This window comes from Mixophyes fleayi, chromosome 3 (genome assembly GCF_038048845.1).
Source record: "Mixophyes fleayi isolate aMixFle1 chromosome 3, aMixFle1.hap1, whole genome shotgun sequence".
Classification (NCBI taxonomy): domain Eukaryota; kingdom Metazoa; phylum Chordata; class Amphibia; order Anura; family Limnodynastidae; genus Mixophyes; species Mixophyes fleayi.
This window is the reverse complement of record NC_134404.1, coordinates 12,077,200-12,095,610: the sequence shown is the minus strand read 5'-3', so window position 1 is coordinate 12,095,610 and position 18,411 is coordinate 12,077,200. Positions and strand designations below refer to the sequence as shown.

The 18,411-nt window shown below is 42.2% G+C and overlaps 1 protein-coding gene across 5 annotated transcripts in view; it reads left to right on the top strand.

The window, feature by feature from the left end:
• LOC142143338 (major histocompatibility complex class I-related protein 1-like) overlaps window positions 1-18,411 on the top strand; it is a 719,063-nt gene that overhangs the window by 679,287 nt on the left and 21,365 nt on the right. For all 5 annotated transcript variants that reach the window (XR_012689510.1, XM_075201101.1, XM_075201100.1 and 2 more), the window contains exons 6-7: window positions 5,854-5,958; window positions 6,380-6,409. Coding sequence is in view for 4 of the 5 variants with exons in the window: in XM_075201101.1 (XP_075057202.1) it covers window positions 5,854-5,958; window positions 6,380-6,409 (135 nt within the window). In the remaining variant the exon portion in view is untranslated. The remainder of the gene's footprint in view (window positions 1-5,853; window positions 5,959-6,379; window positions 6,410-18,411) is intronic.

The following is an 18,411-nucleotide window of genomic DNA, read 5'->3' as shown; positions in this document are numbered from 1 at the left end:
AGTTGGGAGTGGTTGGTGGTTGCCGGGGGTGAAAGTGTGGAGTGGTTGGTGGTTGCCGGGGGTGACAGTGGGGAATGGTTGGTGGTTGAGGCCCGGGCTATGGCCCAAATGCATGACAAGAACCTTTTTAACACCTTAAGTAGCTTGATTTGACTAGAATGCATGAGTATCATGCACGGGTTAACTTGTAATTATATATTTAAAGATACAAAATGTAAAACACAGAAATGTGTCTGATTCCTTAAAGTTATTTGGCAAACTTAAATGTTATACAAATTGCTGATTTAAATTATGGTATTATGTAAATTGTTACTGTAATAACCCTCTGAGTCCTGGAAGAGTGTAGTGCAAACAATGCCCAACTTTCACAGAAAATTATATATAACTTGTCAGGAATCAGGGACATTCTGGATTCAACAGCCAGTCCGATTTGGCACTACCTGCAGTGGAGGCGTGGAGTCAAATGAGGGGGAGGTATTCATCAGAGATCCCCAAGAATGTTTGGACTTGGCTGCTGTTCCCTCCCAGGTCACACACCTCCAAGGAGTCACTAGACGTGACTGCAGATGCTATATACTGGATGGCAAAGAAACATGTGTAGATGGGATCACCAGGATACACTGGCACAGATGGTAGATCTAGGACACTCTGGTGTGGATGAATAACCAGGACACTCTGGCATTGATAAAATAACCAGGACACTCTGGCATTGATGGCATAACTAGTACACTTTGGTGTGGATAGCATAACCAGAATACACTGGCGTGGTTGGAATAACCAAGATAAACTGGCGTGGTTGGAATAACCAGGGCACACTGGCGTGGATGGAATAACCAGGATACACTGGCACGGATGAAATAACCAGGACACATTGGTGCGAATGGAATAACCAGGACACACTGTTGTTGATTGAATAACCAGGACACACTGGCATCGATAGAATAACCAGAACACTCTGGAGTGGATAGCATAACCAGGATACACTAGCGTGGTTGGAATAACCAGGATACACTGGCGCTGATGGAATAACCAGGACACACTGGCGCTGATGGAATAACCAGGACACACTGGCGTTGATGGAATAACCAGGACACACTGGCGTCAATGGAATAACCAGGACACTCTGGCGTCAATGGAATAACCAGGACACTCTGACAGGCACAGGGATAATATATGAATGCAAAGCACAGGAGATAACCAAGTATACACAGTCCAACAAGACTTATCTTCTGGCACCCACTGACTGTCAGAGGGGCCATATAAGTATCAGAGGCCAATAGGGGGTGTGTGTAATGAAGGTCAATCAGAGCTGCCCTTATTCGATAATGGAATCGGGCATGTGCATGTCCAGGAAATCCTAGATGGTGACCGCCATCTGTAATGCATCATTGTCGCCGGAGGGCAAGGAGATCCCCGCCACTACTTGGAGAACAAAGAAGAGTGTGCCAGACTCTGGACAGCAATTAAGGGGTCTGGTGTGTGACGCAACCTACTTTGGTGAGCAGGGATTTATGATTTTAGCAACGTATAACATTATATAGGCCAATTGTTTTCCACTGAATGTTATGTATTTTACATGTATGGAATTTATTTTCTGGAAACTCATCATGATCCAAACAACTATGAAAAATAGAACTGTCTGGATGTCTCCTATGTAACACCACCCTCCCTTACTGTCCAGTATGTTCTCTGTACAAGTGTGTTACATGTATTCCATTATACTGTGTCTCCCTCTCTGTATAACACCCCATTACTTACACCCAGGAATATGCTCTGCACAAGTGTGTTACATATATTGCATTATACAGTTTGTCCTCCTGTTTATAACACTCCCTCTCACTTACTACCAGGTACAGTCTATGCACAAATCCATTATATCTATTCCATTATACTATGGTCCTTCCCCCTGTATAACACCATCCTCACTTACTACCAGGTAAAATCTCTTTACAAGTCTCCTCTGTATAAGGACACCATAGGTATAACACCAGGTTTGGCCTGTGTATAAGCTATGTTCTAAAGGGGCAACATAGTAATTAATCAAATCAGCTGCTTCAAATTAGGCACTCCTCCTTCCTGCCACTTGGTGTCCTATCCATCCCACTCACTCTCTGTTTTCCTACACATAAAAGAAAAAAAATGTTGTACCTCCCATTAAATTCTTTTCTTTGCACTAGTTATGGAACCTCTTGCTGCCCATATTCTGAACAATAATAATGTCACTAGTATTCCCACTCGCTTTCAAGATCACAAAATCGCTTTGTACACTGATGATTATACTATCCATCACTAAATACCCATATTACCCTTCCCAAACTTATTAAAGAAATTTGTGACTATAGTGTTCTTTCCAATTATAAAATTAATGCAGGTAAATCTGAGACCCTTGAATTTAAATATACCCCATGATGTAGCTCAGGCTCTGAAAATGAATTATGACTTTCGCTGGCCATGCCAGAAGCTTAATTATCTTATTCAAAATTATATGCGGCCAACTTTCCTATACTCATTGACTCTGTGAAGACTGATATGGTACACTGGAACAAACTCATCATATTCTGGTTTGGGTGTATAGCAGCTTTTAAAATTAATGTCTTCCCCAAACTCTTATACCTATGGTTTTCTGTCTATATCTCCAATCACATAGTTGAACACCTGCAGCAAGCCCTTTCTAAATGATCTGTGCAGGCTGAAAACCCAGCGTCCAAATGCTCATCTTATTTAAAAATCAAACTGTTGGTGGATTGCAGATACCTAACCTCCTCAAATATTATCAGGCAGCACATTTTGCCTAATGCACTCTGTGGCACTCCTCACCACATCAGAGATTATGGACCCACGTAAAATCGGACTTGCTGCAAATGTATTCCCCATACTCCCTATTATGGATAGCATTTCATCAGCGGACTAAAGAAGTAAACCTCATTCCTGCGGTGAGATTCTCGTTGTGCATATGGGATCCTTCCACATGTGTATATCAGCTGCACTCTAATTGCTCCCTTTTGGTCCCCCTGTGGAATAACGTAGAATTTTTACCAGGACAGATCCATTAAACTTTCCATTATTGAACTCAACATAATGTTCTCTTTGCCTAAGGCCCTGCCCCCCATGCATCTCTTTCCAACCTTTCCAGAACTTAGAATGGTGCTCCCTTGTACTGTAGTATATTCTATCAGAACCTCCAACTTAGGCATTTTTTTTACAGTGCTACTGCCAACTGATCATTGTTCCCCACTAGAGTCTCTCTGTCGTGACACCCCTTCAGTAAAGTGTTTAATATCCATGCTGTATTACTCCATAAACAGCCTTCCAAAGATCTTCATGAATTGGCTTGGGAGTGAGATGAGGGGAAGATCTTGCACCCTAAAGAGTGGACCAAAAATAAAGCTAATTTGGCTAAATCTTCGATATCCGCGAGAATATTCCTTTAAACTTTCCATGGGTGGTATTTGGGTCCCGTCACGTCTACGTTCGATATTCCTGCACTCTTCTGATATATGCTGGCGGGCATGTGGCCAGCAGGGTACACTTCAACACATTTTGTGGTCTTACCTGAAAATACAACCCTGAATGCCCGACTCTTCGCTATGTTCCCTTCTACTCAGACCCATCTCGGACACTCCACATCATATAGAAAAACTGATTAGACATATTTTGAGCGTAGCTAAATACCTATTTTCAACACACTGGAACAGTGTTATTAAGCCTTCATTACATGCCACTATACATAACATTTGGTCGACCTACCCTATTATTATTATTATTATTATTATTATCCTTTATTTATTAGGTGCCGTACACAGCACAAACAGTAGACTAATCAAGGTGAAACATTACAAACAGTAAACGAAAACTACCAAAACTTCAGAGACTCCAGGCAGGCTAATGCAGTAAAGACGGAGCAGAAGAACAGGTATGGAGAACAAAGGGAAGAGGGCCCTGCTCATATGAGCTTACATCCTAAGGGAGGGTAGACAGAACTCAGGCACAAAGGGAGCAAGTTGAAGTAAGTGGGCAGAGAACAGGGGGGTTGGGAGTAGAGAGGGGAGAACAGGCGGAGGAGATGAGGGGGTTAGGTGGAATGTTGGTAGACCAGGTTGGAACAGGTAAGTTTTGAGTGCCCTCTTGAAGGAGGACAGATTGGGAGAAAGACGGATGGAGCGAGGGAGGTGGAATACATGGAATACATCATGGCCCCCCTACATAATATGCCCACAAACCTTCAAAATATGTGGACTTCATGGGTGAGCTAATATGAAGTCGAACCACCTTTGACCACCGTCTGACTTACATATAATTCTAGTGAGCTCTCCTGTTATCATTCCTCATTGACTCTCTTGCCACCCCCCCAGGACCTCCCATGCTCTGTCTGACCTCCATACTATTTATTTGTGTTATCACCACATGGGGGAACTACTCTCAGACCTCAGGTCTCTTCATATTGTAATGCTTTCCCTCTACTTGTTTTAACTTACTGGTTTACTTTTTGATATTCCTGGGGTGATCCTCTCCCTCTCCTCTTTACACTGATTTTCTTCCCTTATATCTGTAATGGATGTGTATATTTTTCTTTTACTTTTGTACTGTTATTATTACCTCTGTAATGTTTTTATTTGCCTATTTGCACTTATTAATATTATGTTTTACCGCTTCTAAAAGCACCCAAAAAACCATAAGAAAGTTTTTGTTCAAAAAAAAGGACAAAAGCATTTAATGATAAAAAAAAAATCCCTTTAATTCCCATCATCCAATGATATAACTTAAACAAAGTTGATAAATTTGGTTCTGATATTTTGGAATAAGGTATCAGACCTCAATAACAAGCAAATACAAAAGGTCAAATTATAGCTCAAGATCAGTATGTCCACCTGCTCAGTAATTTGCCAATCAAACACAATCCTCCACCCACTATCCGGAGCACATAAAGCATAAGGATTTCTCAACGCTGTTCCTGAAGACCACACAGAACTGAGCTAATCCCCATAATCATCAATGCGGAGTGCAGGTGTCTGGCTGGGTATAATGAGCCTTGTAGCTGATTCCGTAACTAGTGTAGAGTCACATGTGATATCTCATACGTGGGAGCGCTTCTCTTCTCAGGATTATCTGACATCACCGACCTGCTGGAATGACTCCGCACTCTTATACAACTCTTACTTCACACTCAGCACTTCTCTTCTCAGGATCATCTCTGACATCACCGACCTGCTGGATTGACTCCGCACTCTTATACAACTCTTACTGCACACTCAGCACTTCTCGTCTCAGGATCATCTCTGACATCACCGACCTGCTGGAATGACTCCGCACTCCTATATAACTCTTACTGCACACTCAGCGCTTCTCTTCTCAGGATCAACTGACATCACCGACCTGCTGGAATGACTCCGCACTCCTATATAACTCTTACTGCACACTCAGCGCTTCTCTTCTCAGGATCATCTGACATCACCGACCTGCTGGAATGACTCCGCACTCCTATATAACTCTTACTGCACACTCAGCGCTTCTGCTAAGGTCAAAACAATCAGGACTAAGGGGCTATTTATCAATAGGCTCCTTTCTCCAAACATCAGGATGATTTTTTTGCCGCTAATCTTTGAGGCACTAAAAAATACCCTTTCAGCTGCAATTTACCCATAAATATATTGGTTGGGTAGCTTAGCGGAAATTTGCCTGTGCTTTTCACCCATTGATAAGTCAGCCTGTAAGAGACCTCACTTATATGCAGCCTTTATAAATCCCTCACTGCCAAGTAACCTTTATACATGAAAAGATTGGTTTTGCTTGCAAAGATCCTTTATTGTATTTTCTGTTTAAATCTCTGCTTTTCCTCATGTACCATCCCCTCAGGATGCAGTGGCGGGAGCAGACATGGTAGAACTCTACTCGCTAACTCTGTTGAATGTCCCCTTCCCGAAACTCCAAAAATCACCAATCAAGCCTCCAGCTCCCCAGGTTTGTGACCGCTGTCTAACCCCGAACAGAACACATCACAGCTAATATGTGGTTGTTTGGTCTGAATTACTGCACACCAGATATTTGCACTATTATACTATATAGGGACTTGAGAGAGAGGACGCCCAGAGTAACAAACAAGTGATGTTATATACAGAAACATACTCTCAATTTAAATTGCTTCGTATCTCCCATTGTCAGCAATAATACACTATGCTATAACCATATCTACCTAGTTATCAGTGCTCCCAGACCCCCACATCACACATGCATCATGGTTTATTTCCTGAGCAGTGATCTCTACTTTTGCAAAAATAAATTCTCTGGTAGAACAGTACTACTTACATTATGTATGATCTGTGAGGAGTTTGACGGATACAATCGTTCTGCTGCTTTCTTATATCATCTCTACTTATTTCAGAGAATACGTCTGACTATGAAACCGATAATAGTAAGTATCCTGTTATATGTTGCTGTGTTAGTGATCTTTCCACACTGTATAGTACAATGTGTGTGAGGGGGCTGACCTGTCTCTGTGGTGTATAAAGTGTAATCATTGTATAATGTGTGTGAGGGGGCTGACCTGTCTCTGTGGTGTATAAAGTGTAATCATTGTATAATGTGTGTGAAGGGGCTGCTCTATCTCTGAGGTGTATATAGTGTAATCATTGTACAATGTGTGTGAGGAGGCTGCTCTGTCTCTGTGGTGTATATAGTGTAATCATTGTACAATGTGTGTGAGGAGGCTGCTCTGTGTCTGTGGTGTATATAGTGTAATCATTGTATAATGTGTGTGAAGGGGCTGCTCTATCTCTGAGGTGTATATAGTGTAATCATTGTACAATGTGTGTGAGGAGGCTGCTCTGTCTCTGTGGTGTATATAGTGTAATCATTGTACAATGTGTGTGAGTAGGGCTGCTCTGTGTCTGTGGTGTATATAGTGTAATCATTGTACAATGTGTGTGAGGAGGCTGCTCTGTCTCTGTGGTGTATATAGTGTAATCATTGTATAATGTGTGTGAGGAGGCTGCTCTGTCTCTGTGGTGTATATACTGTAATCATTGTACAATGTGTGTGAGGAGGCTGCTCTGTCTCTGTGGTGTATATAGTGTAATCATTGTACAATGTGTATGAGGAGGCTGCTCTGTCTCTGGTGTATATAGTGTAATCATTGTACAATGTGTGTGAGGAGGCTGCTCTGTCTCTGTGGTGTATATAGTGTAGTCATTGTATAATGTGTGTGAAGGGGCTGCTCTATCTCTGAGGTGTATATAGTGTAATCATTGTACAATGTGTGTGAGGAGGCTGCTCTGTCTCTGTGGTGTATATAGTGTAATCATTGTACAATGTGTGTGAGGAGGCTGCTCTGTGTCTGTGGTGTATATAGTGTAATCATTGTATAATGTGTGTGAAGGGGCTGCTCTATCTCTGAGGTGTATATAGTGTAATCATTGTACAATGTGTGTGAGGAGGCTGCTCTGTCTCTGTGGTGTATATAGTGTAATCATTGTACAATGTGTGTCAGGAGGCTGCTCTGTCTCTGTGGTGTATATATAGTGTAATCATTGTACAATGTGTGTGAGGGGGCTGCTCTGTCTCTGTGATGTATATAGTGTAATCATTGTACAATGTGTGTGAGGAGGCTGCTCTGTGTCTGTGATGTATATAGTGTAATCATTGTACAATGTGTGTGAGGAGGCTGCTCTGTCTCTGGTGTATATAGTGTAATCATTGTACAATGTGTGTGAGGAGGCTGCTCAGTCTCTGTGGTGTATATAGTGTAGTCATTGTATAATGTGTGTGAGGGGGCTGCTCTGTCTCTGTGGTGTATATAGTGTAATCATTGTACAATGTGTGTGAGGAGGCTGCTCTGTGTCTTTACTGTATATAGTGTAATCATTGTACAATGTGTGTGAGGAGACTGCTCTGTGTATGTAGTTTATATAGTGTAATCATTGTACAATGTGTGTGAGGAGGCTGCTCTGTGTCTGTAGTGCATATAGTGTAATCATTGTACAATGTGTGTGAGGGGCCTGCTCTGTCTGTGGTGTATATAGTGTAATCATTGTACAATGTGTGTGAGGAGGCTGCTCTGTGTCTGTAGTGTATATAGTGTAATCATTGTACAATGTGTGTGAGGGGGCTGCTCTGTCTCTGTGGTGTATATAGTGTAATCATTGTACAATGTGTGTGAGGGGCCTGCTCTGTCTGTGGTGTATATAGTGTAATCATAGTACAATGTGTGTGAGGAGGCTGCTCTGTGTCTGTAGTGTATATAGTGTAATCATTGTACAATGTATGTGAGGGGGCTGCTCTGTCTCTGTGGTGTATATAGTGTAATCATTGTACAATGTGTGTGAGGAGGCTGCTCTGTGTCTGTAGTGTATATAGTGTAATCATTGTACAATGTGTGTGAGGAGGCTGCTCTGTGTCTATAGTGTATATAGTGTAATCATTGTACAATGTGTGTGAGGAGGCTGCTCTGTGTCTGTAGTGTATATAGTGTAATCATTGTACAATGTGTGTGAGGAGGCTGCTCTGTGTCTATAGTGTATATAGTGTAATCATTGTACAATGTGTGTGAGGAGGCTGCTCTGTCTCTGTGGGGTATATATAGTGTAATCATTGTACAATGTGTGTGAGGAGGCTGCTCTGTGTCTATAGTGTATATAGTGTAATCATTGTACAATGTATGTGAAGGGGCTGCTCTGTCTCTGTGGGGTATATATAGTGTAATCATTGTACAATGTGTGTGAGGGGGCTGCTCTGTCTCTGTGCTGTATATAGTGTAATCATTGTACAATGTGTGTGATGGGGCTGCTCTGTCTCTGTGGTGTATATAGTGTAATCATTGTACAATGTGTGTGAGGAGGCTGCTCTGTCTCTGTGGTGTATATAGTGTAATCATTGTACAATGTGTGTGAGGAGGCTGCTCTGTGTCTGTGGTGTATATAGTGTAATCATTGTACAATGTGTGTGAGGAGGCTGCTCTGTGTCTGTGATGTATGTAGTGTAATCATTGTACAATGTGTGTGAGGAGGCTGCTCTGTCTCTGTATTGTATATAGTGTAATCATTGTACAATGTGTGTGAGGAGGCTGCTCTGTGTCTGTGGTGTATATAGTGTAATCATTGTACAATGTGTGTGAGGAGACTGCTCTGTTTCTGTGGTGTATATAGTGTAATCATTGTACAATGTGTGTGAGGAGGCTGCTCTGTCTCTGTGGTGTATATAGTGTAATCATTTTACAATGTGTGTGAGGGGGCTGCTCTGTCTGTAGTGTATATAGTGTAATCATTGGACAATGTGTGTGATGGGGCTGCTCTATCTCTGTGGTGTATATAGTGTAATCATTGTACAATGTGTGTGAGGAGGCTGCTCTGTCTCTGTGGTGTATATAGTGTAATCATTGTACAATGTGTGTGAGGGGGCTGCTCTGTCTGTAGTGTATATAGTGTAATTATTGTACAATGTGTGTGAGGGGGCTGCTCTGTCTGTGTGGTGTATATAGTGTAATCATTGTACAATGTGTGTGATGGGGCTGCTCTATCTCTGTGGTGTATATAGTGTAATCATTGAACAATGTGTGTGATGGGGCTGCTCTATCTCTGTGGTGTATATAGTGTAATCATTGTACAATGTGTGTGAGGAGGCTGCTCTGTCTCTGTGGTGTATATAATGTAATCATTGGACAATGTGTGTGAGGAGGCTGCTCTGTGTCTTTAGTGTATATAGTGTAATCATTGTACAATGTGTGTGAGGGGGCTGCTCTGTCTCTGTGGTGTATATAGTGTAATCATTGTACAATGTGTGTGAGGAGGCTGCTCTGTCTCTGTGGTGTATATAGTGTAATCATTGTACAATGTGTGTGAGGGGGCTGCTCTGTCTCTGTGATGTATATAGTGTAATCATTGTACAATGTGTGTGAGGAGGCTGCTCTGTGTCTTTAGTGTATATAGTGTAATCATTGTACAATGTGTGTGAGGTGGCTGCTCTGTGTTTGTAGTGTAATCATTGTACAATGTGTGTGAGGAGGCTGCTCTGTGTTTGTAGTGTAATCATTGTACAATGTGTGTGAGGAGACTGCTCTGTCTCTGTAGTTTATATAGTGTAATCATTGTACAATGTGTGTGAGGAGGCTGCTCTGTGTCTGTAGTGTATATAGTGTAATCATTGTACAATGTGTGTGAGGAGGCTGCTCTGTCTCTGTAGTGTATATAGTGTAATCATTGTACAATGTGTGTGAGGGGCCTGCTCTGTCTGTGGTGTATATAGTGTAATCATTGTACAATGTGTGTGAGGAGGCTGCTCTGTGTTTGTAGTGTAATCATTGTACAATGTGTGTGAGGAGACTGCTCTGTGTCTGTAGTTTATATAGTGTAATCATTGTACAATGTGTGTGAGGAGGCTGCTCTGTCTCTGTAGTGTATATAGTGTAATCATTGTACAATGTGTGTGAGGGGGCTGCTCTGTCTCTGTGGTGTATATAGTGTAATCATTGTACAATGTGTGTGAGGGGGCTGCTCTGTCTCTGTGGTGTATATAGTGTAATCATTGTACAATGTGTGTGAGGAGGCTGCTCTGTCTCTGTGGTGTATATATAGTGTAATCATTGTACAATGTGTGTGAGGAGGCTGCTCTGTCTCTGTGGTGTATATAGTGTAATCATTGTACAATGTGTGTGAGGAGGCTGCTCTGTCTCTGTGGTGTCTGTAGTGTAATCATTGTACAATGTGTGTGAGGGGCCTGCTCTGTCTCTGTGGTGTATATAGTGTAATCATTGTACAATGTGTGTGAGGAGGCTGCTCTGTCTCTGTGGTGTATATAGTGTAATCATTGTACAATGTGTGTGAGGGGGCTGCTCTGTCTCTGTGGTGTATATAGTGTAATCATTGTACAATGTGTGTGAGGAGGCTGCTCTGTCTCTGTGGTGTATATATAGTGTAATCATTGTACAATGTGTGTGAGGAGGCTGCTCTGTGTCTGTAGTGTATATAGTGTAATCATTGTACAATGTGTGTGAGGAGGCTGCTCTGTGTCTATAGTGTATATAGTGTAATCATTGTACAATGTGTGTGAGGAGGCTGCTCTGTCTCTGTGGGGTATATATAGTGTAATCATTGTACAATGTGTGTGAGGAGGCTGCTCTGTGTCTATAGTGTATATAGTGTAATCATTGTACAATGTGTGTGAAGGGGCTGCTCTGTCTCTGTGGGGTATATATAGTGTAATCATTGTACAATGTGTGTGAGGGGGCTGCTCTGTCTCTGTGCTGTATATAGTGTAATCATTGTACAATGTGTGTGATGGGGCTGCTCTGTCTCTGTGGTGTATATAGTGTAATCATTGTACAATGTGTGTGAGGAGGCTGCTCTGTCTCTGTGGTGTATATAGTGTAATCATTGTACAATGTGTGTGAGGAGGCTGCTCTGTGTCTGTGGTGTATATAGTGTAATCATTGTACAATGTGTGTGAGGAGGCTGCTCTGTGTCTGTGATGTATATAGTGTAATCATTGTACAATGTGTGTGAGGAGGCTGCTCTGTCTTTGTATTGTATATAGTGTAATCATTGTACAATGTGTGTGAGGAGGCTGCTCTGTGTCTGTGGTGTATATAGTGTAATCATTGTACAATGTGTGTGAGGAGGCTGCTCTGTTTCTGTGGTGTATATAGTGTAATCATTGTACAATGTGTGTGAGGAGGCTGCTCTGTCTCTGTGGTGTATATAGTGTAATCATTGTACAATGTGTGTGAGGGGGCTGCTCTGTCTGTAGTGTATATAGTGTAATCACTGTACAATGTGTGTGAGGAGGCTGCTCTGTGTCTGTGATGTATATAGTGTAATCATTGTACAATGTGTGTGAGGAGGCTGCTCTGTCTTTGTATTGTATATAGTGTAATCATTGTACAATGTGTGTGAGGAGGCTGCTCTGTGTCTGTGGTGTATATAGTGTAATCATTGTACAATGTGTGTGAGGAGGCTGCTCTGTTTCTGTGGTGTATATAGTGTAATCATTGTACAATGTGTGTGAGGAGGCTGCTCTGTCTCTGTGGTGTATATAGTGTAATCATTGGACAATGTGTGTGAGGAGGCTGCTCTGTGTCTATAGTGTATATAGTGTAATCATTGTACAATGTGTGTGAGAAGGCTGCTCTGTCTCTGTGGGGTATATATAGTGTAATCATTGTACAATGTGTGTGAGGAGGCTGCTCTGTGTCTATAGTGTATATAGTGTAATCATTGCACAATGTGTGTGAAGGGGCTGCTCTGTCTCTGTGGGGTATATATAGTGTAATCATTGCACAATGTGTGTGAAGGGGCTGCTCTGTCTCTGTGGTGTATATAGTGTAATCATTGTACAATGTGTGTGAGGAGGCTGCTCTGTCTCTGTGGTGTATATAGTGTAATCATTGCACAATGTGTGTGAAGGGGCTGCTCTGTCTCTGTGGTGTATATAGTGTAATCATTGTACAATGTGTGTGAGGAGGCTGCTCTGTCTCTGTGGTGTATATAGTGTAATCATTGTACAATGTGTGTGAGGAGGCTGCTCTGTGTCTGTGGTGTATATAGTGTAATCATTGTACAATGTGTGTGAGGAGGCTGCTCTGTGTCTGTGATGTATATAGTGTAATCATTGTACAATGTGTTAGGAGGCTGCTCTGTCTTTGTATTGTATATAGTGTAATCATTGTACAATGTGTGTGAGGAGGCTGCTCTGTGTCTGTGGTGTATATAGTGTAATCATTGTACAATGTGTGTGAGGAGGCTGCTCTGTCTCTGTGGTGTATATAGTGTAATCATTGTACAATGTGTGTGAGGGGGCTGCTCTGTCTGTGGTGTATATAGTGTAATCATTGTACAATGTGTGTGAGGAGGCTGCTCTGTCTCTGTGGTGTAATCATTGTACAATGTGTGTGAGGGGCCTGCTCTGTCTGTGGTGTATATAGTGTAATCATTGTACAATGTGTGTGAGGAGGCTGCTCTGTGTCTGTAGTGTAATCATTGTACAATGTGTGTGAGGGGGCTGCTCTGTCTCTGTGGTGTATATAGTGTAATCATTGTACAATGTGTGTGAGGAGGCTGCTCTGTCTCTGTGGTGTATATAGTGTAATCATTGTACAATGTGTGTGAGGGGGCTGCTCTGTCTGTAGTGTATATAGTGTAATCATTGTACAATGTGTGTGAGGGGGCTGCTCTGTCTGTGTGGTGTATATAGTGTAATCATTGTACAATGTGTGTGATGGGGCTGCTCTATCTCTGTGGTGTATATAGTGTAATCATTGGACAATGTGTGTGATGGGGCTGCGCTATCTCTGTGGTGTATATAGTGTAATCATTGTACAATGTGTGTGAGGAGGCTGCTCTGTCTCTGTGGTGTATATAATGTAATCATTGTACAATGTGTGTGAGGAGGCTGCTCTGTTTCTGTGGTGTATATAGTGTAATCATTGTACAATGTGTGTGAGTGGGCTGCTCTGTCTCTGTGGTGTATATAGTGTAATCATTGTACAATGTGTGTGAGGGGGCTGCTCTGTCTCTGTGGTGTATATAGTGTAATCATTGTACAATGTGTGTGAGGGGGCTGCTCTGTGTCTTTAGTGTATATAGTGTAATCATTGTACAATGTGTGTGAGGGGGCTGCTCTGTCTCTGTGGTGTATATAGTGTAATCATTGTACAATGTGTGTGAGGAGGCTGTTCTGTCTCTGTGGTGTATATAGTGTAATCATTGTACAATGTGTGTGAGGGGGCTGCTCTGTCTCTGTGGTGTATATAGTGTAATCATTGTACAATGTGTGTGAGGAGGTTGCTCTGTGTCTTTAGTGTATATAGTGTAATCATTGTACAATGTGTGTGAGGGGGCTGCTCTGTCTCTGTGGTGTATATAGTGTAATCATTGTACAATGTGTGTGAGGAGGCTGCTCTGTCTCTGTGGTGTATATAGTGTAATCATTGTACAATGTGTGTGAGGAGGCTGCTCTGTGTCTGTAGTGTATATAGTGTAATCATTGTACAATGTGTGTGAGGAGGCTGCTCTGTCTCTGTGGTGTATATATAGTGTAATCATTGTACAATGTGTGTGAGGGGGCTGCTCTGTCTCTGTGATGTATATAGTGTAATCATTGTACAATGTGTGTGAGGAGGCTGCTCTGTGTCTTTAGTGTATATAGTGTAATCATTGTACAATGTGTGTGAGGAGGCTGCTCTGTGTTTGTAGTGTAATCATTGTACAATGTGTGTGAGGAGACTGCTCTGTGTCTGTAGTTTATATAGTGTAATCATTGTACAATGTGTGTGAGGAGGCTGCTCTGTCTCTGTGGTGTATATAGTGTAATCATTGTACAATGTGTGTGAGGAGGCTGCTCTGTCTCTGTGGTGTATATAGTGTAATCATTGTACAATGTGTGTGAGGGGCCTGCTCTGTCTGTGGTGTATATAGTGTAATCATTGTACAATGTGTGTGAGGGGGCTGCTCTGTCTCTGTGGTGTATATAGTGTAATCATTGTACAATGTGTGTGAGGAGGCTGCTCTGTCTCTGTGGTGTATATATAGTGTAATCATTGTACAATGTGTGTGAGGAGGCTGCTCTGTCTCTGTGGTGTATATAGTGTAATCATTGTACAATGTGTGTGAGGAGGCTGCTCTGTCTCTGTGGTGTATATAGTGTAATCATTGTACAATGTGTGTGAGGAGGCTGCTCTGTGTCTGTAGTGTAATCATTGTACAATGTGTGTGAGGGGCCTGCTCTGTCTCTGTGGTGTATATAGTGTAATCATTGTACAATGTGTGTGAGGGGGCTGCTCTGTCTCTGTGGTGTATATAGTGTAATCATTGTACAATGTGTGTGGGGAGGCTGCTCTGTCTCTGTGGTGTATATATAGTGTAATCATTGTACAATGTGTGTGAGGAGGCTGCTCTGTCTCTGTGGTGTATATAGTGTAATCATTGTACAATGTGTGTGAGGGGACTGCTCTGTCTCTGTGGTGTATATAGTGTAATCATTGTACAATGTGTGTGAGGGGGCTGCTCTGTCTGTGGTGTATATAGTGTAATCATTGTACAATGTATGTAAGGAGGCTGCTCTGTCTCTGTGGTGTATATAGTGTAATCATTGTACAATGTGTGTGAGGAGGCTGCTCTGTGTCTGTAGTGTATATAGTGTAATCATTGTACAATGTGTGTGAGGGGCCTGCTCTGTCTCTGTGGTGTATATAGTGTAATCATTGTACAATGTGTGTGAGGAGGCTGCTCTGTCTCTGTGGTGTATATAGTGTAATCATTGTACAATGTGTGTGAGGGGGCTGCTCTGTGTCTGTAGTGTAATCATTGTACAATGTGTGTGAGGAGGCTGCTCTGTCTCTGTGGTGTATATAGTGTAATCATTGTACAATGTGTGTGAGGAGGCTGCTCTGTCTCTGTGGTGTATATAGTGTAATCATTGTACAATGTGTGTGAGGAGGCTGCTCTGTCTCTGTGGTGTATATAGTGTAATCATTGTACAATGTGTGTGAAGAGGCTGCTCTGTCTCTGTGGTGTATATAGTGTAATCATTGTACAATGTGTGTGAGGGGGCTGCTCTGTCTCTGTGGTGTATATAGTGTAATCATTGTACAATGTGTGTGAGGAGGCTGCTCTGTCTATGTGGTGTATATAGTGTAATCATTGTACAATGTGTGTGAGGAGGCTGCTCTGTGTCTGTAGTGTATATAGTGTAATCATTGTACAATGTGTGTGAGGGGCCTGCTCTGTCTGTGCTGTATATAGTGTAATCATTGTACAATGTGTGTGAGGAGGCTGCTCTGTCTGTGTGGTGTATATAGTGTAATCATTGTACAATGTGTGTGAGGGGGCTGCTCTGTCTCTGTGGTGTATATAGTGTAATCATTGTACAATGTGTGTGAGGGGGCTGCTCTGTCTCTGTGGTGTATATAGTGTAATCATTGTACAATGTGTGTGAGGGGGCTGCTCTGTCTGTGGTGTATATAGTGTAATCATTGTACAATGTGTGTGAGGAGGCTGCTCTGTCTCTGTGGTGTATATAGTGTAATCATTGTACAATGTGTGTGAGGAGGCTGCTCTGTGTCTGTAGTGTAATCATTGTACAATGTGTGTGAGGGGCCTGCTCTGTCTCTGTGGTGTATATAGTGTAATCATTGTACAATGTGTGTGAGGAGGCTGCTCTGTCTCTGTGGTGTATATAGTGTAATCATTGTACAATGTGTGTGAGGGGGCTGCTCTGTCTGTAGTGTATATAGTGTAATCATTGTACAATGTGTGTGAGGGGGCTGCTCTGTCTGTGTGGTGTATATAGTGTAATCATTGTACAATGTGTGTGATGGGGCTGCTCTATCTCTGTGGTGTATATAGTGTAATCATTGTACAATGTGTGTGAGGAGGCTGCTCTGTCTCTGTGGTGTATATAATGTAATCATTGTACAATGTGTGTGAGGAGGCTGCTCTGTCTCTGTGGTGTATAAAGTGTAATCATTGTACAATGTGTGTGAGGAGGCTGCTCTGTCTCTGTGGTGTATAAAGTGTAATCATTGTACAATGTGTGTGAGGGGGCTGCTCTGTCTCTGTGGTGTATATAGTGTAATCATTGTACAATGTGTGTGAGGGGGCTGCTCTGTCTCTGTGGTGTATATAGTGTAATCATTGTACAATGTGTGTGAGGGGGCTGCTCTGTGTCTTTAGTGTATATAGTGTACTCATTGTACAATGTGTGTGAGGGGGCTGCTCTGTCTCTGTGGTGTATATAGTGTAATCATTGTACAATGTGTGTGAGGAGGCTGTTCTGTCTCTGTGGTGTATATAGTGTAATCATTGTACAATGTGTGTGAGGGGGCTGCTCTGTCTCTGTGGTGTATATAGTGTAATCATTGTACAATGTGTGTGAGGAGGCTGCTCTGTGTCTTTAGTGTATATAGTGTAATCATTGTACAATGTGTGTGAGGGGGCTGCTCTGTCTCTGTGGTGTATATAGTGTAATCATTGTACAATGTGTGTGAGGAGGCTGCTCTGTCTCTGTGGTGTATTTAGTGTAATCATTGTACAATGTGTGTGAGGAGGCTGCTCTGTGTCTGTAGTGTATATAGTGTAATCATTGTACAATGTGTGTGAGGAGGCTGCTCTGTCTCTGTGGTGTATATATAGTGTAATCATTGTACAATGTGTGTGAGGGGGCTGCTCTGTCTCTGTGGTGTATATAGTGTAATCATTGTACAATGTGTGTGAGGGGGCTGCTCTGTCTCTGTGGTGTATATAGTGTAATCATTGTACAATGTGTGTGAGGAGGCTGCTCTGTGTCTTTAGTGTATATAGTGTAATCATTGTACAATGTGTGTGAGGAGGCTGCTCTGTGTTTGTAGTGTAATCATTGTACAATGTGTGTGAGGAGACTGCTCTGTGTCTGTAGTTTATATAGTGTAATCATTGTACAATGTGTGTGAGGAGGCTGCTCTGTGTCTGTAGTGTATATAGTGTAATCATTGTACAATGTGTGTGAGGAGGCTGCTCTGTCTCTGTGGTGTATATAGTGTAATCATTGTACAATGTGTGTGAGGGGCCTGCTCTGTGTCTGTAGTGTATATAGTGTAATCATTGTACAATGTGTGTGAGGAGGCTGCTCTGTCTCTGTGGTGTATATATAGTGTAATCATTGTACAATGTGTGTGAGGGGGCTGCTCTGTCTCTGTGGTGTATATAGTGTAATCATTGTACAATGTGTGTGAGGGGGCTGCTCTGTCTCTGTGGTGTATATAGTGTAATCATTGTACAATGTGTGTGAGGAGGCTGCTCTGTGTCTTTAGTGTATATAGTGTAATCATTGTACAATGTGTGTGAGGAGGCTGCTCTGTGTTTGTAGTGTAATCATTGTACAATGTGTGTGAGGAGACTGCTCTGTGTCTGTAGTTTATATAGTGTAATCATTGTACAATGTGTGTGAGGAGGCTGCTCTGTGTCTGTAGTGTATATAGTGTAATCATTGTACAATGTGTGTGAGGAGGCTGCTCTGTCTCTGTGGTGTATATAGTGTAATCATTGTACAATGTGTGTGATGGGGCTGCTCTGTCTCTGTGGTGTATATAGTGTAATCATTGTACAATGTGTGTGAGGGGCCTGCTCTGTCTGTGGTGTATATAGTGTAATCATTGTACAATGTGTGTGAGGGGGCTGCTCTGTCTCTGTGGTGTATATAGTGTAATCATTGTACAATGTGTGTGAGGAGGCTGCTCTGTCTCTGTGGTGTATATATAGTGTAATCATTGTACAATGTGTGTGAGGAGGCTGCTCTGTCTCTGTGGTGTATATAGTGTAATCATTGTACAATGTGTGTGAGGAGGCTGCTCTGTCTCTGTGGTGTATATAGTGTAATCATTGTACAATGTGTGTGAGGAGGCTGCTCTGTGTCTGTAGTGTAATCATTGTACAATGTGTGTGAGGAGGCTGC